General features: G+C 44.2%; 2 protein-coding genes across 4 annotated transcripts; one reads left to right on the top strand and one right to left on the bottom strand.

The window, feature by feature from the left end:
* Positions 1–235: 235 nt before the first annotated feature.
* On the top strand, positions 236–2,461 carry GNG12 (G protein subunit gamma 12; the record flags this gene model as incomplete). Its single annotated transcript, XM_080690876.1, has 2 exons — positions 236–328; positions 2,336–2,461. 2 exons carry the CDS (start codon positions 236–238, stop codon positions 2,459–2,461), a joined length of 219 nt encoding a protein of 72 aa, XP_080547002.1.
* Positions 2,462–24,907: 22,446 nt separating this feature from the next.
* On the bottom strand, positions 24,908–26,956 carry GADD45A (growth arrest and DNA damage inducible alpha; the record flags this gene model as incomplete). 3 transcript variants are annotated; one of them, XM_080693352.1, is made up of 4 exons in its annotated part: positions 24,908–25,021; positions 26,084–26,321; positions 26,466–26,567; positions 26,913–26,956. In XM_080693352.1, the coding sequence occupies 4 exons, from the start codon at positions 26,954–26,956 to the stop codon at positions 24,908–24,910; spliced, it is 498 nt and encodes a 165-aa protein (XP_080549478.1). The 3 variants fall into 3 exon arrangements, with proteins under 3 accessions (XP_080549478.1, XP_080549479.1, XP_080549480.1); XM_080693353.1 differs by lacking the exon at positions 26,466–26,567; XM_080693354.1 differs by lacking the exon at positions 26,084–26,321 and having other exon boundaries at positions 24,985–25,021.
* Positions 26,957–27,544: the final 588 nt, after the last annotated feature.

Here is a 27,544-nt window from a genome sequence, read left to right as displayed (position 1 = left end):
CAAACCAAAGATGTATGGAGATACTCAGATGAGTGACAAGCTGAAACACTCAAGCGCCACTGAGATTGCTGACGGGCATTTTAGCTCCCAAGAGGCTGTCATGGTTGGGTCAGAACCTTTATTTCCCTTAAAGTAACATGCATTGTTAAGAATGTTTGACTGACTTAATGATGCCTGTCATTCACCTTTTGAAAAAAATTTCTCTACAGAGTTCAGGGAGGAGCAGTCATTAAAGATGTCCAGCAAGACGGCAAGTACCAACAACATAGCCCAGGCTAGGAGAACTGTGCAGCAATTAAGATTAGAAGCATCCATCGAAAGAATAAAGGTAAGGAGCTGCAAAGGCTGTACTGTGCATGCTCTTCAGTCCCTGTGCTCTGCCAGGACTGGAGTGCAGCTCAGAAAAGATAATGCCATTCGATTCAACTCGCTTCTAGGATCTGCCTGCCGCAGGATGAGGGTCTCAGAATCTTAATTTTCGTTTTCTACCTAGCACAGGCCTCATTTCAAAAGAGCCAAGGATCCAAATGTCTCAGTTAGCCCTTCTGTTTATTAAACCCTGGGCAGGATTTCCCAAGGACCTGCCTTCCCTGACTGGACATGGGCAGGTCCCGCAATTAGTGGGGTCTAAATTGGGACAGGATCCCAGGTGGGTTTCATAAACACTTCCAATCCCACTGGAATGTGCAAGTGTTCTAGAGTATCCGAGCAGTGGAGGTCACCTTGGATAACAGGTCAACAGTCAGTGTCTTCCTTGTAAGAAAATGCTGCTTTTTGAGTGTGTGCCTTTGATGGCCGCTTTCTACCCCCAGGGTGAGTAATGGTGGCTCCCCATAGAGAATCGGGAATGTGTTTCTCAAGTCAGCTGACTTTGAAGTCTTTCCCCTCAGTCCCAAGAGAGGACTAGGCAGTAAGAGCCCTGGAATGTTGTGTCTAGGTTGTTTCCTAGAAACTGGAGCAGTCACCTGATAAATTCCTTGGAGGGGGGCTGAAGATAGTCACCTGTCCTCAAAGCAGGAGGTTGGCTGCCTGTGCCAGCTTCAGGGGTGCTACCCCACACTCCTGGCCTTAACTTGCTGACCTGAGTATTCCCGGAGATCTCCCACCCCAACTTCTGAAGCAGTATCTGGTATTTTCACTCACACCAGAGTAAGGCACTGCGTCTTCCCATACTACTTTTGTTCTTTATATTTCCCCCAAACCCAATCTCTACAGTAAGTCTTTTCTTGTTTGTTAAATTTGCTTTTTTTTTCCCTTGCTTTTCTTTTGTTTTGCTTTTTTGCATTGCTGAGGGTAGAACCCAAGGCCTCATGCATGCTACACAAGCGCTCTACCACTGAGCTACAACCCTATCTCCCTAACAATAAATCTCAAAGCTGCACAATTTGGCTCTAGAGTTTTGGCTTCCAGCCCTTAATTCAGTTCTAAAACTCTGTTCTGCATTTCAGTTGGGTTTTTTTTGTTTTTGTTTGTTTTTGTTTTTTTTTTTTTGGATAGAAAGTAAGATACAACAGTCCCATGATTTGCACACACGTTTCCTTCCCCACCCTCAACTTTTTGTTTTGAAAGACTGCAAACCTACAGAAGGCTTGTAACAACAAACATTCATATTCTCTTTACCCAGATTCACCAGTTGTTCACATTTGGCCATGTTCACTTGCACACACCCCCAATCTGTACATATACTTAACAAAACACATGTAATTTTTTTCTTTAGCCACTTGAAAGTTATTTGCATTCCAGAATTATCTAGTCATAATATCTAACGCACAGTCCATTTTTGAAGATTCCAAGGCTCTCATTTTGCAAAGTCACAATCACTTGGGTTGTAATCCTTTGCTGATTAGGTTCTGGTTAAGGGTTTGGCAAGAATTCCAGCTAGCTAGTTGGTGGGGTGTCTTCAGCGTTCATACAAGGGAAAATGTGGTGCCAACTTGTCTGATCACCAGTTAAAGAACACCATACCTGCCAGAAACCGTTTCCCTTTGTACCTGACATGCAGTCTGAGAGTGATGCTCTGAATCTCATTATCAGTCTTCAAGCCAGACTCAGTGGCACATGCCTGTAATCCCAGTACTTAGGAGATCGAGGCACAAAGATTACAAGTTCAAGGTCAGCCTATGCAACTTAGCAAGACCTTGTCAAGAAATAAAAATTTGAAAGGCCTGGGAGTCTAGCTCAGTGGTAGAACCACCCCTGGGTTCAATCCCTAGTACCATAAAAATGTATTAATAATAACAATAATAATAATCAGTCTTCACCCAGTAGCTCATCATTCACAGGCAGTCCTGACATCCATGAATAAAGTATTTCCTTTGTTGTTGGTTTCTCCAAGGTCTCAAAGGCATCTGCAGACCTCATGTCCTACTGCGAGGAGCATGCCAGGAGTGACCCTCTGCTGATAGGCATACCGACTTCAGAAAACCCTTTCAAGGATAAAAAAACCTGCATCATCTTATAGTGAAACAGCGAAGCCGTCTCTCACCTCTTCTTAACAGAGCAGATACAAGCAGCTCCTTGAAGAGATTTGCCTCCAGCTTATTTGGTAACCACTGCTAATAACTAAAATGCTCTTCACTTGGAATAATGGACTCTGAGGTCTTCATTGTCCAAGTTGCCCTCTCTTTAAAATACCCTTTACTGATTTAATACAGAATAACAATCTTGTTTTCCAATTAGTAACTATGGTATCATATTGGGTTACTGTTTAAGCAAAGTTGACCTGGCCCTTCTTGCAAACATAATTATATATTTAAATATACAGTTGATTCAGATATGCCAAGACCTAAATTGCCTAAGCACCTGTCAAATTAAATTGCAAAGAATAACTTCAATCCTAAAACCTGTAAATCATATTATGTCCTTGATAAGGTTTGTGCCAACCTGTATAGTGCTGTGCGCGGGGGGGGGGGGGGGGTGTAATTGTGTACGTGTGTGTCTTGTGTGTGTACACATATTGAAGCTTATTTCCTTACTAGAACTCCCCTCTATATATACATCAATTTTTCAAATCCAGATGTGATATCTTTATCTTGAGCTGTGTGTAAGTGGAATAAAAAAATCTTTTCATATAGTTATTGTACAAAAAATAAAGAACATCCTACAGATTCTATTCATCATAATCAGGCGATGAAGTCATCTCTCTTGAAATCTCGCTGGACTTCTTAGGTTATGATAAACCATGCCAACTGAAAAACTTAAAGCTGAACTGAAAGCCCTTTGGTAAGGTACTAGACAACAAGGATATTTTGGGCTTCAGTGATCCTGAGAAAGAGAAGGGGCAGAGACCACTGGGACCCTTGCTGGGTTAGGGGAACACACCTCTGAAATGTCAACTCTAGTGATTAGAGGGACAGACAGTGAACTGTGAGCCCAGCCAAGAGGGGAGCAGAAATGTGTAAAATCCAGCTGCTCTTCCCAGCCTAGCTTTGCAATTTAGCCCCCTCTCTTTCTCCCTTGCCCCTTTGTGTCTTTCCTGTGCTGCTAGAGCATCCTTTTTCAGAGGTGACATCCCCCTCTCCAGCCCCAGGAAGGTGGATCGTGGTGGGATAGAAACGTAGGAGCACTAGTTATGGTATTGGGACACTCCGGCCCTCTTCAGATGTCTGCACTTTCATCCCTGCCTGGTCCACAAGCCATCCAAGGGGAATGCAGGCCTCCCAAGAGGGGCCGCACTCCATGAGTCCTGGCAGCTGGATTTCGAGTTCCTCGATCCTCTTCTGGACATAAGGATGGCCCTTTTGTCCTCAAAATGTCCAGTGAGGATCCCAAAGGAATTCATTTCCCCAGACAACAGAGTGTCTCAACTTCAGCAGAGAAAAGAGAGGGTCCTTTTCAAATGCTCACTGAGGGGCCCAAACCATACACAAGGCTGGTAAAATTTTAATCCACCTTCCATTCATTAAAAGGAACCTCTAATGAAGAAGTAAAAACATCCTCAAAAAGGATTCTACCCCAAGGAGTTATTTACAGAGGTTTCCCCTACCTGTGTATGCTCTGCCCTAGAAAGTAGGTCCCTTTCAAAGTTTAATGTCATGCTCACCAACGGTGAACACATGCAGTACTCTTTTTAGAGGGTTTCAGCGTGCTCAGTATTTCTCCCCACCGCCCTGCTGCTCAGCACTGTGAACGGACCTGTGACAGTCACAGCACTGCCGGTCCTGTGAGCCCTGCAGTTCCAGGTAAATCATAGGCACCTATGTCAGAGAGATGACGCTTGTACCTTGCAAAAGGTGAAATTGGGGATGTACACTGAAAAGACAACTTTACATTGAATGCTTCACTTAATGAGACATTCTTTTTTTATAAGTATATTTTTCTACTGATAGTTTCAGAACACTAACCTTATTTTCACTCTAGTTTTTAACATGTTTCTTTACATATTTATAATGCAGCTTATTATGGAATCTTTCCATTGAAATTGCTTTTATCATACCATCTCGTGCACGTTATTGGTAGCAAATATAGTTTATTCTTTAGCACGTTAACCCTCTTTTGCCTAGTGGCAAACAGACATGTTTTGCTGTATGTTTGTTCATAAGCTCATAGTGGGAAGAAATGGACTTGAGGTCCCAGGAGATTTCATTTTATTTTCGCTGCTCAGATAGAATAAAGGCTATGAGTATAAATGTTATGTAACTTCCTAACAGGTGTGGGGCGTGTTCATGGGGAAAAAATGGAATCAGATAAATCCTTTGATGCTGAACCCAAGAGGGGGAAAATTGTAGCTAGATGTTGATTTACTTATAAGTAGACGTCTATGTGAGAAAATATAATATATGTATACATACATATGATATGCAGAAGTCACTTTTATTTATCTGGCTTTATTCTACTTAAGAAGCCACAGTTTAACTGTCTGCAGCAGTTGGTTTATGATAATGATAGATGCCCAATATGTGTTGTTTTTTTCCAACAACCACTGCAATGACACATTTCTATAATATATACAGGCAAGCTCGTGGCTTCATACCCATTAAACTATTTAAATACTATAAGTAGATTTTTTCCTTAATGCTGCTTTTGTTAACAGTGCTCTTGTTCTTTTTGTTTTTTATATCTTCCCTAGTTCATCATAAATCCATACAGTTGAGGTCCCAGGACCATGGCAAGATAGGCTAGACAAAATGTCATGACTCCAAAGTAGTTTACAGAAATACATTTTTAAAAATAGGGATAATGCTTTATATGCCAGGTCAATCTCAAGCTATGAGTTGTAGCTAAGTACTTTTTTCTTTTTCTAAAAAAATAAAAAGGTTTTAAATTTCTTACCTTATTAAAGTGAAAAATACCATACTAACCTTTTAAAGGAAAGGCCTGAATTGCTTTCTCTATGTTTGGATATGTTTGTACTTTATTAATCTTTAAACTATCAAATAAAAGAACCTTTATACCAACAATTAGTAATTTTGAGACATAGATTAGTTTACATAGTGGAAGATGTGCCAAATTTCCTCTTCAGATGCCAATTTCTCGCCAATTTATAACTAAGATGGTACCATCTGACTGATGACTCTGAGTTTTTATTTAAGATATATACAGGCTCAAGAAGTGAACAACAGAACATGTCAGTCATCTCTCAATGAAATAAAGGCAATACTAGAGTATGGTATGAATTGTACTGCCCTATTTTATGATAGGCCTGTGGGTAAGATAAAATACATCAAATCAAATAGATTGACATTTGTGTATTAACGTAAAATACCTACCTGCCATCAGTGGCCTGGATTTTAGCCCTGAGTCATTTTCCAGTCAATCTTGTGATCTTTGGACAAGGCACTCCTCTCTCGGGGCCTCCACTTCTCCATTTGTAAACCAAGCAGACAATGGCTGTGGTCCCTTCCCATTTCCAGCTGCCTCAGTTTCACTTCCCTGTCCCTCACTGACCCTGCCAACGTGTTGGTGCTATAAGCTACTTCAAATAGAAAACTGGCTTGTCCACCATGTACACTCCTTGATAGCTTACGAAAGGCTTATACAGTGCTTCCCCCCCACCTAGTTTTACAAAATTGGTTCCTGTAATGATGTTTTTAGCCTTGTAACTACAAACACATATTTTCTCAATGTCTCAGTAAATTTGCATTTGATATATCGTTGGTGAGATTTTGTTGTTTTGTAACATTCTTTGGCTATTCATCTGTCCAGCATCTTATTAACCTAAACACTGTGACCGTTGTTTGAAATCTGTTCTCTGGAAGGAATAAAAGCATTGACTTCACAGCTAGCATGTTCACCAATTTGAAAGAAGTTTCATTAAGAGCACCGTTGCTGTCTTGACTGGGTCAGTGCCTCGTTGTATCATTCTACCTGTGTTTTGCTCAATAAATGAATGAAAGACCATCTCTCTTGGTTCATTCACTTGGCATTTTCAAAACACCTGCTGGGGTTTGAGTGCTGAGAGTCTGGCAGGTACACGCAGATACATGACTCACACCAGCCTGAGACCCTCAGCATCTAAGTGAAGAGGCTGGAACCGCCAGATGCATACATTTGTCATTATAGTACCATCTGAGAAGCCCTGGAGCTCAGGGGAGACCTGGGAGAAAGGGACTGGCTGAGCACAGGGAGGCCTCTGAGAAGGCTTCCAAGAGAGGGATGTTTGCTGGAGCTTGATAGAAGCAGAAACACTGTGCCTTGGCATGAAGTTTTGGGAGGATATGACAGAAGGAAGAGAACAGTAGACACAAAGCTGCTGTTCAGAAGGGCTCCCATGCAAGTGTCTATTCTGTAAGCAGCAAGGATACCTGAGAGGTTCTTAAGGAGTGACATGATGATTCCCTAGACATAGAGGGCTGTTTCCCATCCTGAGGCCCAGCTGTGACCATGGAAACAGATAACAAATGGAAAGGTCATTAGATTCCTGGTGACTCATATTCACCAAGTGTTTGCTGAAGGTGTCCTGTCTCCTCCTCTGACCTTTTTTCCCCAGGGTTGGGATTCACTCACACACACACACACCAATGTCTTCCAAACACACACACAGTGGGAACAAATGATGGTAACTCAACCCTTTCTTGTAAAGGACTGAGGAATTCAGGTGCTTTGGTTATGAGTACTAAGCAACGACTTACAAGCAATTTCAACAGTTCTGACCAAATTCCCAAAGTTCTTGTGGTTCTTGGGGGAATCCAACTGTATTGAGGGGTTTAATCGGATTGCATAGAAAAGAGTTTCTTAGCAGGGCGTGGTGGCGCACACTAGTAATCCCCGTGCTTGGGAGGCAGAGAGAGGAGGATTGCGCTGGTTTGAAGCCAGCTTCGCTGGCTTAAGAGACCCTGTTTCCAAATAAAAATATGAAATAGGTCCGGAAGTGTAGCCCAGAGGTAGAAGGGTTTCCAGGAACCTCAGTACCACCAAAAAAAGAAAGAGTTTCTTAAAAGATAGGATGAAGGAGGGTGATGCGACTGAAATGAGAGTATACAAGTGAACATGACAGGTGAAACATACACTACCTCAATGTTGTGAGTAAGAAACTCACACCCCCAAGTAGTGGTGGCAGCTTGGTGCATAGTCTTCCAATTCTTATCACACCTGAACCATCCTGAGCTCTCCATTGGCAATAGGGTCAGTTACACATAAATACATGGATATTCACTAGGAGGCTTTTTGCTAGGATAGACAGTCTTTGGAGTACTTGTTCCTTCCTCTCTGTGGCCACATTTGCCTTTGGCTTAAGATCCAACCATGTTTTAGCTCCTGGTCCCTGTCAGCTCTAGCTGTCTTTGCACAACCTGGCATGGCTAGTGCTTAGCTGGCTTTCAAACCATGGCAATACTTGCTACTCCACCTTTCCCTCCGTGCAGCACATAACCTTTACCTTTGGATGGGCCTCTGTTGCTCCAATAGCTGTCTTCTTATCTGAGTCATTCAAATCAATTAAGGCCATTAAAACCATAGGCCAACCCTGGGCAAACATGTGCTGTTAGTCTAAGAAATTCTCACCTCATCTATCCATTTTTTCAGAAACCAATCTTTCCTTTGCCCTGGAGGAAAGTGCAATCCAAGTAAATTCCAGGTAAAAGTGCTAATGATTATATTGATCTGTAGATCAAGGCCACTGACACCATAAGACAACTATGGAGACAGCAATGTTCAGCACACAGGAGTAGAAGTTTTAGGCACCATTGGGAATTTGTTTTAATTTTATTTATATGTGGATATAGAAAATAGTACACATTAGACTGTGCTTGGTGCCCTCTCCCCTCACCTGTTCCCCTTCTCCCCCTCCCAGCAATGAGTGTGCAGGTTAACCATGCTGTATTCATACTTTTACACATATTCAGATGTAGCTCCTCCATTAATCAACCTCAGCCTTCTTCCTCTCCTTACATTCCAGCTTTGCTGAAAAGAACATATTTCACCATTGGGAATTAACATACATGTGAAGTATTCCTAGACTAATTTCTCCCAGACAGTCTAGACTGTTATGAAAGCAAGTAACTAAAATAATTGAGATGCATGATGGTACTGTGTCAGGCTCTGAAGTCTAAGAAATTTACAGCTAAACCAAGTGTGGTGGTGTACACATGTAACCCCAGTGACTCGGGAGGCAGAGACAGGAGGATCACAAGTTTGAGGCCACCTGGGGAACTTAGGGTATAGGAAGAGAAGGTAGGTTGTTTGGCAGCTAGACAACTATTTGAGTTACTATTCTAGTCTCTAGACCTAATTACCCTGAACCCCTCCACATACACCCTGCTTAGTGATAGAAGGGAGAGCTTCATTCACTAGAAGACCTTAAATCTGGTACTTGAGGACATTAACTGTAGAACAGGGCTAAGCAGTCACCCCTTGAACAAATGAGAGCAGTAGTACATCCTCTGAGTCAAGCACTGACAGACTGGGTCAGTAATGTCCCCTGACATCAGGGTAAGGACAAGCTTAAGGTTGGCATGTAAGATTTAGATAATACACAATTTTTTTTCTGGTGTTGGGGATTGAACCCAGGGTCTTGTGCAAGCTAATTGCACAATCTACCACCACAATCTACCACCAAGTTACACCTCCAGGCGCAAATAAACATTTTAAGTTACTAGTTATATAATTTTTATAAAGCCGGGCGTGGTGGCGCACGCTTGTAATCCCCGCGCTTGGGAGGCGGAGACAGGAGGATTGCACTGCTGCGGAGCCAGCCTCGCTGGCTTAAGAGATCCTGTTTCCAAATTTAAAAATATAAAATAGGTCTGGGAGTGTAGCCTGGAGGTAGAAGGGCTTCCAGGAACCCCAGTACCATCAAAAAATATATATATATTAGGAAAACTAGAAATAGTATAAGTAGCAATGTGAAGTTTCCCTATAAAATAGATTTTTTTTGTTTGTTTGTTTGTTTGTTTGGTTTTTTGGTGGTACTGGGGGTGGAACCCAGAGGCTTTCTACCTTCAGGCTATACTCCCAGACCTATTTTATATTTTATTTGGAAACAGGGTCTCACTAAGTTGCTGAGAGCCTCACTAAGTACCTGAGGCTGGCTTCAAACCTGTGCGATCCTCCTGTCTCAGCCTCCCAAGCTTGGTGATTACAAGCATGCACCACCACGCCCGGCCTATAAAATAGATTTAAATAAACCAATTAACATTTTTTAAAAATATATGCACATTTTATACTTAGATAAGACAAAAGTTGTACAGAGGCTTTATATCCAGAAAACCATCATCCACCAGACATGGTGGTGCTTAGTACTTGGATCACAGGTTCGAGGACAACCTCAGCAAGTAGTGAGACTTTTACCAACCTAGCAAGACCCTGTTTTAAAATAAAAACAAAAGCCAGGCGTGGTGGTGCACGCTTGTAATCCCAGCATTCGGGAGGCTGAGACCGGAGGATGGCGGTTTGTGGACAGCCTCGGCTCTCTGCAACTTAGTGAGACCCTGTTTCAAAATAAAGAATAAAAAATAGGGCAGGGGGTATAGCTCAGAGGTTGAATGTCCCTTGGGTTCCATCCCAGACCCGCAAAAATATATTAATTAATTAATTAATTAATTAATTTAATTAAATAGTGCTGAGGATGTGGCTTAGAGGTCAAATACCCCTGGGTTTAATCCCCAATACCATAAAGAAAAAAAAGAGAAGAAAGGAAGGAAGGAATGAAGGAAGGAAAAGAGGGAGGAGAGGAGAGGGGAGGGACATCCCTCTTGAGAAGGGTATCCAAGGATTGCCCAGGTAGAGCATATATAATCACATTTCTACATTGAACTTTGAAGGATTTTCCCATGGCCAATACATTTGAAATGCTTTGTTCTAAACTAAATAAACCTTTTAGATCTGCCCTCAGTATGGGCCACGCAACACCTGCCAATATTTATAGACATTTGAGCAAGGCACTGGGAAAGGAGAGAGCCAACAGAACTCCAGACACCGGTCTGGTGCCTTACGTGTGTTTTCCCTTTTAAGGCTCACACAACAAGCGCTTGTTTAAACAACACCTGTGAAGCCGGGCGTGGTGGCGCACGCTTGTAATCCCCGCACTTGGGAGGCTGAGACAGAACGATGGCACAGTTTCAAAGCCAGCCTCAGCTACTTAGTGAGGCTCTCAGCAACTTAGTGAGACCCTGTTTCCAAATAAAATATAAAATAGGTCTGGGAGTGTAGCCTGGAGGTAGAAAAGCCCCTGGGTTCCACCCCTAGTACTACCAATAAACAAACAAACAAACAAACAACACCTGTGTAAAGGAAAGTAGATATGACAGAACCACATCTTATAGATGAGGAAAGTGAGGCTGAGAGAAGAAACTACAACTAAAAGACACAGATCAATCCGAAGCTCCTACACCTCTGCCGGCCAGATTCTATGATCCACAGATTGTCTTCATAGAGTTGTAAGATGGTTTGAGTTGAGAGTTTAAAAAATGACAGTAACTCTGAGAATATTAAAATAAAATAAGTAAAGTAGAAAATAAGTTCTTTTGTAATGTTTTGGCACTAATATGTAATATGCATATGTAATATCTTGGACCCTCACATAAGAATAAACAGTAGAACTGGGCGTGGTGGCGCATGCATGTAATCCCAGTACTTGGGAGGCTGAGACAAGAGGATTGCAGGTTCTTGGCCAGCCTTAGCAACTTAGTAAAACACTCAGCAATTTACCAAGACTCTGTTTCAAAATAAAAAATGGAAAGGTCAGAGGTAAGTCCCCTTGGGTTTAATCCCCAGCACCAAAAATAAAAAATAAAAATAAAAAAATCTAGCCAAGCATAGTGGCATATGCCTATAATCCCAGCACTTGGGAAGATTGCAGGTTCAAACCAACCTTAGCAACGTCGTGAGACTCTCAGAAATCTAGCAAGACCTGTTTCAAGTTAAAGAATAAAAAGGGCTGGGAGTATAACTCGGAGATAGAATGTCCCTGGCTCCAATCCCCAGTAACTACACACACACACACACACACACACACACATACACACTGTTCATGTTGCTTAGTATTATTTAAGGGAAAATATATTTTTTATTTATTTATTTATTTTGGTGGTACTGGGGTTCCTGGAAACCCTTCTACCTCCAGGCTACACTCCCAGACCTTTTTTTTTTTTTGAAACAGGGTCTCTTAAGCCAGCGAGACTGGCTCCGAACCAGCGTGATCCTCCTGTCTCCACCTCCCAAGCGCGGGGATTACAAGCGTGCGCCACCACACCTGGCTATATTCTCCTTTAACCACGGGGAATATATTCCAAGACCATAGGAGATGCCTGAAAACACAGATAATACCAAAACTATATTTTATATATTTTTTTCTATATATACATACCTATGATAATGTTTGATTCAAAAATTAGACACAGTAAAAAATTAATAACAGTAACTGATAATAAAACAGAACAATTAGCTGGGCATGGTGGCACACGCTTATAATCCCAGCATTTGGGAAACTGAGACAGGAGGATTGTCGTTCACGGACAGCTTCAGCTACTTAGTGAGGCCCTCTGCAACTCAGTGAGACCCTATTTCAAAACAAAGAATTAAAAATAGGGTTGGGCATGTAGCTTGGAGGTAGAATGCCCTGGGTTCCATCCCCAGTACAGCAAAAATAAATAAATAAATAAATAAATAAATAAATAAATAAATATAAAACAACAATTACCACAATATAAATATTAATACTATAACAAAATAAGACATGAATTATTTATTTCTGGTCTCATTTTCCATCTAATATTTTCCCACCTCAGTTGACTGTGGGTAACAAACCTTGAAAATTGGAACCTGGGATAAAGTGTGACTACCGTTCCTTAAAACCAGGAAATGCAGGTTCCGGTCTGATTGCCACCAATTTGCTTTGCGACCTTAGGACATTTCTGACCTCTACTTTTGTTTCCTCTTCTATTAAAAAGACTCTAAGCTAAGTGACAATTAATGCTTCCTCTCGTCTGAGTTTTCACAAATTGGAAAAGGGAGAACGATTCATTTCTGTTGGTTTTTACCGCCTCCACCCTAAGTCACTTAACATTTTCCTCCTTGAATTGAAAATTGGGAGAAAAGCCAATGTCCAGGGTATGGAGTCAGAGAAGAGTATGTGGGTTTGCTGTGAATAATTATAGGTATTTAAAAGATATTTAAAGAATCACTTCCTTATACCTCAGCTACTAACTCCTCAGCAGGACTGGAAAGAATTTTTAAGGAAAAATGCATTATAGAGAGCTATTCCCAAACACTGAGTGTGAGTGGCAGGGCCTTGATTTTAGAAGTGGGACAAAGAGAAATTCACTCATTTGTTGAATAGCTACTAGGAGTGTTGTAGCTCACATTAGCACCGTGGTAGGTTTATCCTTAAAATAAACCCAGAGCCAGATGTGGTGGTGCCCGCTTCTAATCCCAGCATTCGGGAGGCTGAGACAGGAGGATCGCAGTTTGCAGACAGCCTCAGCTACTTAGTGAGGCCCTTTGCAACTCAGTGAGACCCTGTTTCAAAAATAAAGACTAAAAAATAGGGATGGGCCGGGTGTGGTGGCGCACTCTTGTAATCCCCGCGCTTGGGAGGCTGAGACAGGAGGATCGCACAGGTTCGAAGCCAGCCTCAGCTACTTAGTGAGGCTTTCAGCAACTTAGTGAGACCCTGTTTCCAAATAAAGTATAAAATAGGTCTGGGAGTGTAGTCCAGAGGTAGAAAGCCTCTGGGTTCCACCCCCAGTACCACCAAAAAAAAAAAAAAAAAAAAAAAATAGGGCTGGGGATGTAGCTCGGAGGTAGAATGTTCCTGGGTTCCTTCCCCAGTACCGCAAAAATAAATAAATAAATAAATAAATAAATAAATAAACAAACAAACAAACCCAGAAAAGACAAGGCTCTCTCAGGAGAGTTCAGAAGGGAACAATGCAGATTGGGCAATAGGAGGTAAACGGATAAATGACACAAAATGTGGGTAAATGCTAGTCTAAGGTGTCACTCTGCCTGAATTTATCAGAAAAGGTTATACAGAAAAGGTATCAGTTGGGCTTTGAAGGGTAAGTAGGAGCTTTTTGGTGAAAACTAAAGAAAGGACAGTCTTAGCAGTGAAAACAGCATGGATGGATGCCCTCGGTGTTCAAGAAGCCTGGGGTGTCAGGGTAACAGAGATCTTTGTGGCAGAGATGTGGAATGTGGCAGACACTGCAAAAGAACGTTGTGTCCTTGAATTCCATAGGGTGGGGAGTTGGTAGAGATTTTTAATCAGAGTCTTAATATGATAACGTTTGTTATTTATGAAGACAGAGTGAACAAGGTGAATAAACTATAGTGGAGAAAAACCGGTGCCAGTGTTTCCAATCTCTACTGCATCCCTGACAAAATGCCACAGAGTCCTTCTAAGAGTCCTCAGCCAGCTAACTTCTTCACTTAAAACCCTGGTGGTGGCCGGGCGTGGTGGTACACGCTTGTAATCCCCGCTTGGGAGGCGGAGACAGGAGGATCACGCTGGTTCGGAGCCAGCCTCTCCTGCTTAAGAGACCCTGTTTCCAAATAAAAAAGTATAAAAAAAAAAATAGGTCTGGGAGTGTAGCCCGGATGTAGAAGGGTTTCCAGGAACCCCAGTACCACCAAAAAATAAATAAAAATAAAACCCTGGTAGCCCTCTTCAAACTCCCCTGCCCCCGCTTACCTCCTGTTCACTGTGTAAATAGTAAAATAAAATTTTATTTCTCCATAATGTGAAATAAAAAGGCCGGGCATGGTGGCGCATGTGTATAATCCTAGCATTTCGGAGGCTGAGACAGGAGGATTGATTTTGTAGGTTCGAAGCCAGCCTCAGCTACTGAGTGAGGCTCTCAGCAACTTCGAAACAGGAGACCCTGTTTCCAAGTAAAGTATAAAATAGGTCTGGGAGTGTAGCCCGGAGGTAGAAAGCCCCTGGGTTCCATTCCCAGGAACACACACACACACACACACAAAAATTAAAAATTAAATAATAAAATAAGCTGGACATGGTGGCGCACACGTGTAATCTCATGGCGTGTGCACATGTATGAATGTGTGTGTTGTATGTATATGTGTGTAGTGCATGTGTGTATGTGTGCATGTTGGGGTTGGAGCCATCTGGCCTGATGGCTCTTAAAACGTGCCACCTCCCCACATCTACACACCTCCATCATGCCCAGCTGCCTTCAGACTCACAGGCTGAGAGGCAACTTCCTCATGCGGCCCAAACCCTCAGCTCTCTACTTCGCTCCCATCTTCTCACCTTTTATTAAGATTTTTCAGTTGTTGAGCCTGGTGGCACACACCTATAATCCTAACACTTGGGAGGCTGAGACAGGAGGATCGAAGGTTCCCAGCCAGCCTCAGCCACTTGGCAAGGCTCTCAGCACTGAACAAGACTCTGTTTCAAAATAAAAATTAAGAAGGGCCCGGAGGTAGAATGCCCTTGAGTTCAATCCTCAGTACCTCAAAAAATTTCCAGTGAACGTTCTCCTCCCCACCTGCCACCTTCTCAGGGAATTACAGTCCAGGTCTTACTCCCACTATTATCTCACAACAAAATGACCAGCGTACTCCTAATTTCCAAACTCAGTGGAGCCTTCCGGCCCCTCTAACAGTGTGAATCATCCTCTCCCATAAACTCGCCATTCTGTGACACCAGACTCCTCCTTGCGCTCTGTCCCTTCTTGTGTGTCCCCTAAGTTTCCAGGTTTCTGTCGGGGCCCACAAAGCTCTCCTCACTCTCCCTGTTCTTCTTGGAGACCCCGTGCTCTCTCGTAGTCGCTATGCTGATGATCCCAAAGTCTAAACATCCAGCCTCAACCTCATGTTCAAGCATTAATTTTTTTTTTTATGGTAGTGGTACTGGGGATGTAACCCAAGGGCAGTCCAATTTTTTATTCATAAGTTTGAAACAGGGTTTCACTGAGTTGCAAAGGGCCTCACTTAAGTAGCTGAGTCTGACCTTGAACCCAGATCCTCCTGTCTCAGCCTCCCAAATGCTGGGATTACTCGGCTCCAAGAATTAACTTTATCTATTGCCTATTGGATTTTTGTTTTGGTTTGGTTTTTGTACTGGTGATTGAAATCAGGGGCATTCTACCTCCAAGCTACATCCCCAGTTCTGTAAATTATTTTTAAATTTTGAAATAAGGTCTCCCTACATTGCTAAGGCTGACTTCAAAACTGCAATCCTCTTGTCTCAACTTCTCAAGTACTGAGATTACAGGCATGTGGCACCATGCCCAGCTCTACCAGACCTTTTTTTTTTTTTTTTTTTTTGCGGTACTGGGGATGGAACCCAGAGGCATTCTACCTTTGAGGGCACCCCCAGCCCTATTTTTTATTCATTTTGAAACAGGGCCTCACTGAGTTGCAAAGGACCTCACTAAGCAGCTGAGGCAGTCTGCGAACCCAGATCCTCCTGTCTCAGTCTCCCCAATGCTGGGATTACAAGCGTGCACCACCACGCCCGGCTCTACTGGACATTTTCAACAGTCATCTAATGCTCCGAAACAAAATAAGTCCAGGACTAAGCCCATATTCTCTCCTCTCTTTTTCTCTCAATCTCTCTCTCTACATATATATATGTAGATATATATGTAGATATACATATATATGTATTTATGTAGATACATACATATATATGTATAGAGAGATATATCTAAATATGTATATATACATATATATGTATATATACATATATAGATATATATACATGGAGAGAGAGAATATATATTCCATATATATATGGAATTGAGTCTAAGGACATATCACTGAAGTACAGCCCCAGCCCTTTTGATTTTATTTTGAGATGGGGTCTTGCTACCTCAAAATTACAATTCTCCTGCCTGTCTCCCAAGTCTCTCAGATTACAGCCATACACTAACATGTTCAGCTCCCTAAAATTGAATTGGTAGCATTACATCACTAAAGTACCCAAACTGGAAACCTGAGAGACATCCAAGAATGACCTCGCAGCTGGGCACAGGGACGCCCACCTGTAATCCCAGTACTTGGGAGGCTGAGACAGGAGGATTGCAGTTGTGAGGTCAGGCTCAGAATGTAGTGAGACTCGACTCTCAGCTACCTAGCAAGACTCTGTTTAAAAACAAAAAACAGAGAGCCAGGCACAGTGGCACACGCTTGTGATCCCAGCATTTGGGAGAAGAGTCAGGAGGGTCCGGGTTCAAGAACAGCTTCAGCTACTTAGTGAGGCTCTTTGCAACTCAGTGTGACCCTATTTCAAAATAAAGAATAAGAGCCGGGCGTGGTGGTCCATGCTTATAATCCCCACACTTGGGAGGCTGAGACAGAAGGATTGCACAGGTTCAAAGCCATCCTCAGCTACTTATTGAGGCTCTCAGCAACTTAGTGAGACCCTGTTTCCAAATAATATAGAAAATAGGTCTGAGAGTATAGCCCGGAGGTAGAAAGCCTCTGGGTTCCATTCCCAACACCACACACACACACACACACACACACACACACACACAATGAAGAATAAAAAAGAGGGCTGGGGATGTAGCTCAGAAATGCCCCATTTGGGTTCCATCCCTAAGACCGCAAATGAATAAATAAACAAACAAACAAACAAACACAAAAAAACCCCAAAAAAAGAGCTGAAAGAAAGATTCCTCATTCCTTATGCTAGTCTCCAACTCATGTCTATTTGATTTCTCAAATACTTATCAAACCCATTCTGTAGTTTTCTAATCAACTGTAACAAGTTGGGCCCATGTCCTTCCTTGCCTGAACCACCACAAAAGCTTCCCATTGAGGCTCCAGACTCCAGATTTGCCCCTGGCATTAGGGCACCCAGTTGTCACAGTTAAATTGGGACAGCCCTGGCTCTAGCACTAAAGTCCCACATTCCAGAAATCTCTCAGAGATTTTGTTTGGAATGTCTGCCAGAAATTGCTCAGCCTACTTTTAGTTGCAAATGAAACTAGTTTAAGCACCTAAGTGAAAATCCACAGACCCAACTTCAAGTATGGCTGGATTCAGGAGCTCTGCTTTCCAGTTTCTTCTCTGCCCTTTTGTTTTGAATAGCCTTCAACTCTGTGACAGGCCAAATATTATAGATGTATCCTCCTGACAGGCAAAACCAGAAGAGATTCAGCTGTGACAGAAGTCTCAGGAAGGCCTCTGATTGGCCTTCCGAAGTTACAGATCTACCTCTGAACCAATCGCTATGCCAGGAGGATAGGCCAGCCCTTCAGGACAAATCTACCCAGCGCAAAGAAAGAGGGTTAGCCAGGGTGGCATGGTGGTTCACACCTGTAATCCCGGTACTTGGGAGGCTGAGACAGGAGAATTGCAGATTTGGGGCCAAGTTCAGCAACTTAGTGAACTTTTCTGCAGTTTAGAGAGACCCTATTTAAAAGTAAAATAAAAAGGGCTGGGGATGTAGCTTGGAGGTAGAATGCCCCTGGAGTCATTCTCCAGCCGGGTGTGGTGGCATGGCGCAGGCATGTAAACCCAGCATTTGGGAGGCTGAGACAGAAGGATTGTGGTTCAAGGACAGCCTCAGCTACTTAGTGAGGCCATTTGCAACTCAGTGAGACTCTGTTTCAAAATAAAGAATAAAAAATAGGCCTGGGGTTATAGCTCAGAGGTAGAATGCCCCTGGGTTACATCTCCAGTACCACACACAAAAAAAAAGGTTTAGTGGGGCGCTGTCATGTATACCAATACTCTCTGGTATAGAGCACTACCATAGAATACCCAGATCTGAACATTTTTTTTTTTCTCTATACAAAATCCTCAGCACCTCCTCATTGCCTGCCAGGCAAAGTCCATGCTCCTGAAAAAGCATTCGAGGCCCCCCAGGGTTTGTCTCTGTCCACTTTTTCAGTTTGTCCATCCCCACCCCTTGCTTCCTTAACACCTAATCCCCTAGTACACACCACAGAAAGAGCCGCATGCGTCACACCCTTCTTCCCTGATGAACTCCTAAAGGTGCTTCGAGACTCATGTCAAGCGTCACCATTTCCTGGAAGGCTTCCCGGCCCCCTCCCCCTCACACACACCCATTGTACATGCCCAACTTGCCGTGACACTACACTGACTCGAAAGTTGTCCGCGTGTCTGGCAGCTCCCTGCACTCCGCATCCCAGACCGCAGGCAGAAACTGTACCTCCTGTCACCTGTCGGAGCAAGCTGTAGCACAGTACTTGGCACACAGCATGTTCCCAACCTAGATTCTGAATATAGAGCTACTCTGAGAGTCCAAATGTGGGATGATGAACTAAATTAGGTTCCTGGAAAGGAGGAACTAGATTAGTGAAAAATTAACATACTGTAACTGGATGGTGCCTTGCTACCTTCAATCATATTGGGCAATGTAGTTTGCTGGGTTTTTTTTTTTAATTATTTAGATAATTATCTAAATTTGCAAACCTAGAATAATTACATAGAGCCAGGTGTGGTGGCTTATGAATGTCATCCTAGTACTTGGAAGGCTGAAACAGGAGGGTCACAGGTTGGAGGACAGCCTCAGCAAGTAGTGAGACTCTCTCTCATCAATTTAGCAATACCCTGTTTCAGAATAAAAATAAGAGGCCAGGCATGGTGGCACACGCTTGTAATCCCCGTGCTTGGGAGGCAGAGACAGGAGGATCGTGCAGGTTCGAAGCCAGCCGCAAGCGCTTACTTAGGAGACCTTGTTTCCAAATAAAAAAAATATAAAATAGGTCTGGGAGTGTAGCCCAGAGGTAGAAGGGCTTCCAGGAACCCCAGTACCACCAAAAATAAAAAATAAATAAAAATAAAAATAAAAAAATAGGGCTGAGGGATATGTAGCTCAGAGGTAGAATGTTCCTGGTTCAATCCCCCCCCACACACACACACACACGAATAAAATAATTACATAGAAAACACACACAGACAAAAAAATTACCAACTTATAGGAAATGTCATTGTTATTAAGTGTTTCTAGGGTCTGAGCTAAGTGCTTTCTATGCATTGTTTCTGTTATCTTTACAACCCGGCAATAAATGTCTTGTTCGCTTTCTCCCTTTTATAGAAGAAGAGAGACTTAGAAATGTTATGCTAACTTTCCCATGTTCTAGCTGGGATCCAGAATCCAAAGCCCACTGTCTCAGCTGATGTGCTCTTCCTCCTAACTTTCTGCCAGCCCTGTCCTTAATAGTTACACAAAGAAGCCAAGTGAAATAGGACTCCTCCAAGTGAGACATTCTTATGACAATCAAGTCAGATGTTAAGTGATAGTTCTAACATTGCTGCTTCTGAATAAATTCTTTCTCAGGCCAATTTATTTCAGGGGGGAAAAAAAGTTAGTTAGCATAAAAACCATAGATACAAAGATCCTTTTCTCAGAGCAAGGTTCTAAGATGAAAGAGAACAATTCTTAGAATTCTCTTCTCCTGCTTTTTATCTCCTTTAGCTTCCCTGAGGCTCTGTCCCACTTATCAGTTGAGCAAAAGATTAGATTCAGTTGGTTTCATCCTCCCCCAGGGTCTCCTCTGCTGTCTGGTTGTCCTGCTACAGCCCTGGTATAAAGAGCATTGAATTCACAGAAAAATTCGGTTCTTTCGCTTCCTTACCAGAGAATCTTGGATATGTGTGTGTGTGTGTGTGTGTGTGTGTGTGTGTGTGTGTGTGTGTGGTGTGTGTGTGTGTGTGTGTTGTTGTTGTTGTTTGTTTTGTTTTTTTGAGGGTCTGGAGGTGAATCCGAACCCAGAGCCATTCAACATCCGAGCTACAAACGCTGCTCTATTTTTTCATTCTTTATTTTGAAACAGGGTCTCACTAAGTTGCGGAGGGCCTCACTCACTAAGTAGCTGAGGCTGTCAGAAGCACCATCCTCCAGTCTCAGACTCTCAAATGATGGGATTACAAACGTGTGCCATCATGCCCGGCTTTTATATATAAATATATATATTTAACCTCTCTGGGGCTCATTTGCTTTAGCAGAGAAACAGATACATTAATAAGTGCAGAAAGCATATTGTAAGGCTGAAAGTGCTAGTGAACACAAGAAGACTAGGACCCCACTCACTTCCCAGGGCCTGCCTTGTGCCTGATCTTGAGGGATACCCCATGTAACAATAACAGATTATCTTTATTCTGCCAAACACCTTCTTCTACGTGCCCAGTACTATGTTGGCACATTAAAGGTCTGTGGGTCCATCGGTTCAAGGAAGAGCCTTTCTGTCTGCAGACTTTCCCACTTTATGTGATTCTAATGACTTGTCCAGTAAACTCATAAATTCTCTGTCCCCAGGTGGCCAATGGCTCTGCTACACCTCTTCCCTGGGAATCTCTTCAATCTTTACAGAGAAATGTGCATTCCTCAGCTCCTGGGGGGCTGACATCAAGGAGGGAATGCTGCCGGCCCCCTCCCCCATTCAGGGGATTTGAAAAGAGTGGCTGAGCTGAGTCTGCAGTTGTGGGAACTCGAGGAAAGCGGGAGGTATTCCTCAGACTTCCTGTTAAGGAGAATTACGGGAAGCACCCGATAGAGAAATTCTGAAGCCAGGCTTGGTGGCACAAACCAGTAATCTCAGTCCTTGCAAGACAGAGACAGGAGGAACACAGGTTCAAGGTCAGCCCTTGCAATTTAGCAATCCCTTCAGCAACTTTGAAGCCTTGTTTCAAAAAAAATTTTTTTAAAGTAGTCAGGTATGGTGGCACTTGGCTGTAATGCCAGGACTTGAGAAGCTGGGACAGAAGGATCGCAGATTCAAGGCCTCCCTCAGCCAGTTAGTGAAGCTTTCAGTAACTTAGCAAAACCCTGTTTCCAAATAAAAAGTAAATAAAATAGGGCTGGAGGTGTAGTTTGGAGGTAGACACCCACCCTGGGTTCAATCTCCAGTACCAAGAAAAGAAAGGAAATTCTTAGTCTTATTGCAGCCTCACTTAGATGATTCTGGGAAGGGATCTTGAAAGCTGTATTTTATTTTATTTTATTTTATTTTATTATTTTGCAGTATGGGGATGGAACCCAGGGGCATTCTACCTCCGAGCTACAATCCCAGCCCTACTTTTTGTTCTTTATTTTGAAACAGGGTCTCACTGAGTTGCAAAGGGCCTCACTAAGTAGCTGAGGCTGTCCACGAATCATGGTCCTCCTGTCTCAGCCTCCCAAATGCTGGGATTTACAAGAGTGAGCCACCATATCCAGCTACCAGTTATTTTTAAATCTTTTCTCCCCCCATCTTTAAGGTGCTGGGGACTGAACTCAAGGCCTTGCACATGTACATGCTAGGCAAGTGCTTTACTGCTTAGCTATACTTTTTTTTTTTTTTTTTTTTTTTGCAGGTCTGGGTATGGAACCCAGGGGCATTCTACCTCCGAGCTACATCCCCCAGCCCTAATTTTTTGTTCTTTATTTTGAAACAGGGTCTCACTAAGTTGCGGAGGGCCTCACTAAATAGCTAAGATTGTCCAGGAACCGCGATCCTCCTGCCTCCCGAATGCTGGGATTACAAGCATGTGCCACCACACCTGGCCCCTACCAGTTATTTTTAAAGTGCTTTTTATCACTTCGTGGAAAAAAGGTTTGGCTGGCAGCAAAATCCTAGTCTGGTTCCTGCCATTTTTCCCACTTCACCACCCATCTCTGGAGGGCATGACTGCACCGTGGCTTTGCCACTAACAATACAACTGGGCAAATTACTCTCTCTGTATATATCAGTCTTTTCAAAACAGAGACAGTAGAGCTGGTATAGCTCAGTGCTTATCTAGTATGGGCAAAGTCCTGGATTCAATCTCCAGCAGAGAGAGAGAGACAATAATAGTATCTCCTTCCATACGATAGTTGTGAGTGCTGATGAGTTCCAAGAGGTGAAGTGCTTCGATCAGTTCTGGCATAAAGCTATATAATTGTTGTCATTCCCCAGAAAGTAGCCCCAAACATGACTTGAACTGCAATTCCTCCTTCTTACATAAATGCCGTTCATGTTCCCTTTAAAGATCTCTTCATCTTTCAGGTCTCCCTGGACCTGGCAAACATCACTTGGCCCCAGGAAGGTATGACTATTATCAGGACGACATGACTATTATCACCCATCACCTATCATCCCTTATCACTTAGTATTGAAGGTATCAGGCATCTCCACTAAATTGTGAACTAAATCCTTCATTTCTTCTTTGGAAACAAGGGTCTCACTAAGTTGCAGAGAGCCTCAATAAATTGCCAAGCCCAGCTTCGAAAACCACGATCCTCCTGCCTCAGCTTTCCAAGTACTGGGATGACAAGTGTGCGCCACCAAGTCCAGCTGCACTAAATCCTTAAAGGCAGGTGCTTCTTCATCTTTCACAGCCCTGGGACCTAACACAGTGTCGGGTACCTGATAGGCATTTAATAAATAGCATCAAAGGCGAGGCAGCAACTCTGCAAGATGGGCAATTTTATCTCCGTTTTATAAGTGAGAAGAGGATGGAGAGAGAATGGCTGCTACTCATGCTCTTCCCACCAAACCTGCTTTTCTTCATTCTGCCTACCTGGTTTAATTCAGTCATCTTTGCACAAGTTTTTTTTTTTTTTTTTTTAATCAAACAGTAATTATGAAAAAAGTTTGAAAACCCTAACTTTAGTAGGAAGGCAAGAAAACCCTCCTGTTTAAAAACACTGCTCTCAAAATCCTCTGGTAATATAAAAAGTAAATATTAAATTCCAGTCTTGCACACTGCTTTCAAGATACAAGAAACCTAAACAAGGCCTAAAAGCCCACATTTATAGCAGATGTGGAAAAGTAGAAACTTCATTGCAAGAAGGGCCCATGGCTCTAAGATATGCAGAAACTTACACGAGGTTTTTGTTGCTGTCAGTTGTTTTTTCTCTACTTTTGCCTGATTGTAGGTAGTCGTGATAAGGATGGGAGATAGATGATGGGGAGGGGGCATGCAGGGGTTTGGTTTGAGAAGTAGACAAAGCAAAATGCTAGGCCTTGCCTCTGTAAGCATTTTTTGCTTTCTTTGGATCTGTCTACAAGAGATTGTTGCAGTTAATTATCAAGTGACTGTTCCAGCTAAAAGATGATTGTTCTGCTGAAGGCTTTCAATTCTTTTGCTTCTTTGCTCTCTGCCTCTCTTCCATCTGACATAGTTTAACTAGATCCCTCAGAACTGTGGTGGAAATGTTTAGCTGTCAGGCACAAAACACTAGGGCGCTGCACAACTCTGCCAGGCCACTTCTGTTCTTCCCTAAATATGGTTCTGCAAAATGCACGGCCTCCAACTGGTACACTCACTTCCTAACTGGCCTTTTTACCTACAGCCATTCATCCCAGTAACCATCTCCCAACAGCCCCCGGGTTATCTTCCTACAACAACTGACGCTGCTACTTCCTTCTGCAGACTGTGAAGGCTTCTGCAGAATTCTCACGTTTACAGAAAGCAGCCCAAACGCACAAGACTGACACCGAATGCCCTTGAGTCTGGTCCATATCTCTTATCTTTAAGCCACAGGGGTGGTGAATGCACACACAATGTTCCCTAACAGGTTGTAATTCTTCAGGCCTTCCTCCACACCTTTGCACGGGGGAATGCAACTGCTAGTAATACCCCTTTGTTCTACTTAGAAAAATGAAACGTTTAAGATCCAAATAAAATGATCTCAGTAAAAGCTTCAACTCCTCTTGCAGGTAGCTCTTAACTTCTCTCTGCTTCCACAACATTTTGTTCACAATTTCATCACAGAACTAACATCACTGAACTATAATTATTTGTATCCAATTTGGCAAGTTAACTTTCTAACTTCCTTTTCCTTAACCCTGTTTTTCTATTTTTTTTTTTTTTTTTTGACCCAGTGTAGAGCAGGGCATCAGTCAAATGTCTGCTAATAGAATCCCAGTTAAGGCCAGGCGTGGTGGCGCACGCCTGTAATCCCCGCGCTTGGGAGGCTGAGACAGGAGGATCGCACAGGTTTGAAGCCAGCCTCAGCTACTGAATCCCAGTTAACAAGAGACAAAAAAGCACACATTGAGAAATGATGCAATTATTCCATACCAGTTTATTGTATTGTGTTTCAAAAAAAAAAATGTATAGCATAAATAACCTTCCACATCATAAAATAACTTAGTACGATTTATAATAAAACTTTTGAGAATTTACCATCTCATCAAAATACAATAAAATACGGTTTTAAAATATGATTAACCCTTTCAGCTTTTCTTTGACTCGAGGGCATTGGAACCCACAATACCCAGACTACTGCTGCACATTTAAGCTTCAACAAAGCATATTTTGGTTTATTTTAATGTAATGCAACCATCCTAAATTAATATAGAGTTTTCATTCCCGCATAGTTCTTGGTAATTTTTGTTCTTTTTACTGTATTTCTGTTTCAACAGAGCTTCCTTCTTCATTTTCACCTCTTTCCATCTGCAAAGTCATCTAACTCCGGGCCCCCAGAACATGTAGTTGAACTCACTCAGCCCCTTGACATCAGTTTCTGTAATCCTTGCATCAGTGTGGGGAGTAACTGCTTGAGTAACTACAAAGGTATTTCAAAACTTCAGTGCAATTTGGTTCAGTTATTTTCAGTCAGATGCCATCACCGTTCCGGGAGATTAATCACTGGAACCCACTGATCCATGTAGCGACTTTCCCGGCAGAAACAAATAAGTTGACTTAAGGCAGGGTCCTTCCATTGTGATGAATGTGGATTCTGGGAACAAATTTAGAAAAAATTAATTTCACATGTACATCACTTGCTAATAATTATGCACCAATTTTGGAAGGAAGATAATTCAACATGCTATATTTTGGCCATGTGACGTGGAGACAAGTGATAAGCACAAAGGCTTCCAGGTAGTTGGCTTTTCTGCAAAGTCATTAAGGGTAATTATCTATTAACCTCTACTCGGCAAAGTCTAAACACATGTGAGCCACACATGCAAAACTGAATAAATACCACACACGGCATTTGCATGAGATATCATTCCCAGGTTTGCCCTACCAAACTTGTACTCTGGCAGTGCTACAAGTGAAACAATTCTGAAAAATATTTTCATGCTGTGTGCACATAGATGAAAGCTGCACAGCAGTTAACTGGAATTGCCACCTGTTATCTTCCCAAAAGATAAGAGGAGTACATTTCAAGAGCAGCAAATGGAGCCTGCCACTTCCCTAGACCAGTCAAAAAGAAGTAAAATTCAGAAGAAAAAGCAAGCACATTTACCTCTGACCACATTGTCTACCCACCACAAGTTTTCATCAGGAAAAAAAAAGTCCATGAAAAATGTACAAGATTGCAAAGAAAAAAAATTCCACTCTATTCTCTTAATAGTATTTCTAGGGAAATAATTTAGGTCTGTCTCCTACACCATTTCTATTTTTAGCCTTGACTGGCAGAGAATGGAGCTGCCTTCTTAATGAGGGGTGAGCCAGGAATTTATTTGGCTTTATCTAATCTGCCCTGCTAAAGGAATTAGTCACGGGAGGTAGTGCAGATGTAGGTAGGGAGTAGCTGGGCTGACTGCTGACTCACAGGGATCTCTTCCGCTGCTGGCAGCAGCCAACATGCTTAGACTTGTTCAGTCCCAGAGAAAATCCCGATGATGAAACTAGTACATCTCGGCTGAAAGTCCAGCGCACGCTTTAGTAGGGCAAAGGCAGCCTCCCTCTCGACCTCCACCCGTTCAGCTGCAGCGGGGCGCCCAGCCATCCCTCTTCCTTCCCGGGCTCCCGCCCGCCCCGCCGCAGCCCCTGCCCCTGCCCCTGCCCTCACCGTCACCAGCACGCAGTGCAGGTCCGGGGGCTGCGCGGCGCCCTCGCTGGCCGCCGGGCTCGCGTCGGTCTCCAGCAGCAGGAGCTCGGCCAGCCGGCCGGGGTTGCTGACGCGCAGGATGTTGATGTCGTTCTCGCAGCAGAACGCCTGGATCAGGGTGAAGTGGATCTGCAGAGCCACGTCCCGGTCGTCGTCCTCGTCCGCCGCCAGCAGGCACAGCACCACGTTATCCGGGTCGCTGCGGGCAGCGGGGGGCGCGGGTGAGCGCAGGGGCTCCCCGGGGCGCCGCACCCCCCGCCGGGCCCTGGGGTCGCCCCGGCTGCGCCAGGGCGCAGGGGGCGGGGAGGGGGTGCCGCGGAGGGCCGGCGCCGGCCCCACTTACACGTTGAGCAGCTTGGCCGCCTCGTACACCCCGACGGTGATGGTGCGCTGACTCAGGGCTTTGCTGAGCACTTCCTCCAGGGCATCGCCCACCTTGTCCATCCTGTGTGCCGGCAAAGGCCAGGGGGCCCGTCAGCTCGGGGGCCTCTGCCGCCCCCCAACCAAGTACCACGACCCTCCCTCCGAGGGCAGCGCACCCGGGCTGTCTGCAAACCCGGGGCTGCCACGACCGCGTCGCCCCTGCTGACCCCTCGCTCGCCCCAGCCCGGCGTCCCGTGTCGAGCCCCGGGGGTCGCCGCTGCTGTCTCCGCAGAGCCCCGGCGGGGCTCGGCCCCGAGAGACCCACGCCAAACTTTTCGGCTCGTCGTACCCGGGCAAAACTCCCGTAGCTCGGCTGCACCGAGAGGCGCGGGGAGTGCGGACGGCAGAGGTCCGCGGAACGGCTTACCTTTCGGTCTTCTGCTCTCCTGCCGAGAATTCTTCCAAAGTCATATTGTAACTGCAGGTCCCTCACAGAGAGCGCGGCGTGCGAGCTGCTCCTGCCACCGTGGGCGCGCGGGCGCCGGCCCCCTCCGATCGCTCCCCGGCGTCGTGCAGAGCGCTCCCGCCGGCCCAGTGGCCGCCCCTGTCCCGACCTCCGGCTGACTAGTTCCTGCGCTCCCCGGCCAGCACCTGGTCCAGAGTCACGACACCAACACCGCAGCTGCCTCACAGCCACTGGAGGACAAAGGGCTCCGCCAGCTGGAGTTATCCGGCCAGCTCTCAGCCAATCACGTCTTGCTTCATTTGCATGGAACATGGCCATTGGTTCACGGGAATTGGCCCGTTTCGGCAATTTGACCCCAGCCCGGGAGCTAAGGCTGAGTGGAGCGGAAGGGGGAGGAGCTACGCGGGAGGTGAGCTGAGAGGAGGCAGGCGGGGCAGGGACCCGGAAGGCGGGGTCCCGAGCCGGCTCTCTTATCCGGTCGGTGGGGGCCCTCTGGAGTGGAGGGCTTCGCAGCGCCGGGAGGTGGCTTCCCCTTGGGCTGCATCAGCCTGCCAATTGTTTTTCTAGATGGTTCACTTTCTAAAAGTTATCCC

This window comes from Muscardinus avellanarius (assembly GCF_963383645.1).
Source record: "Muscardinus avellanarius genome assembly, chromosome: 3".
NCBI lineage: Eukaryota > Metazoa > Chordata > Mammalia > Rodentia > Gliridae > Muscardinus > Muscardinus avellanarius.
The sequence above is the reverse complement of the archived record's forward strand: the minus strand, read 5'-3'. Positions and strand labels throughout refer to the sequence as shown.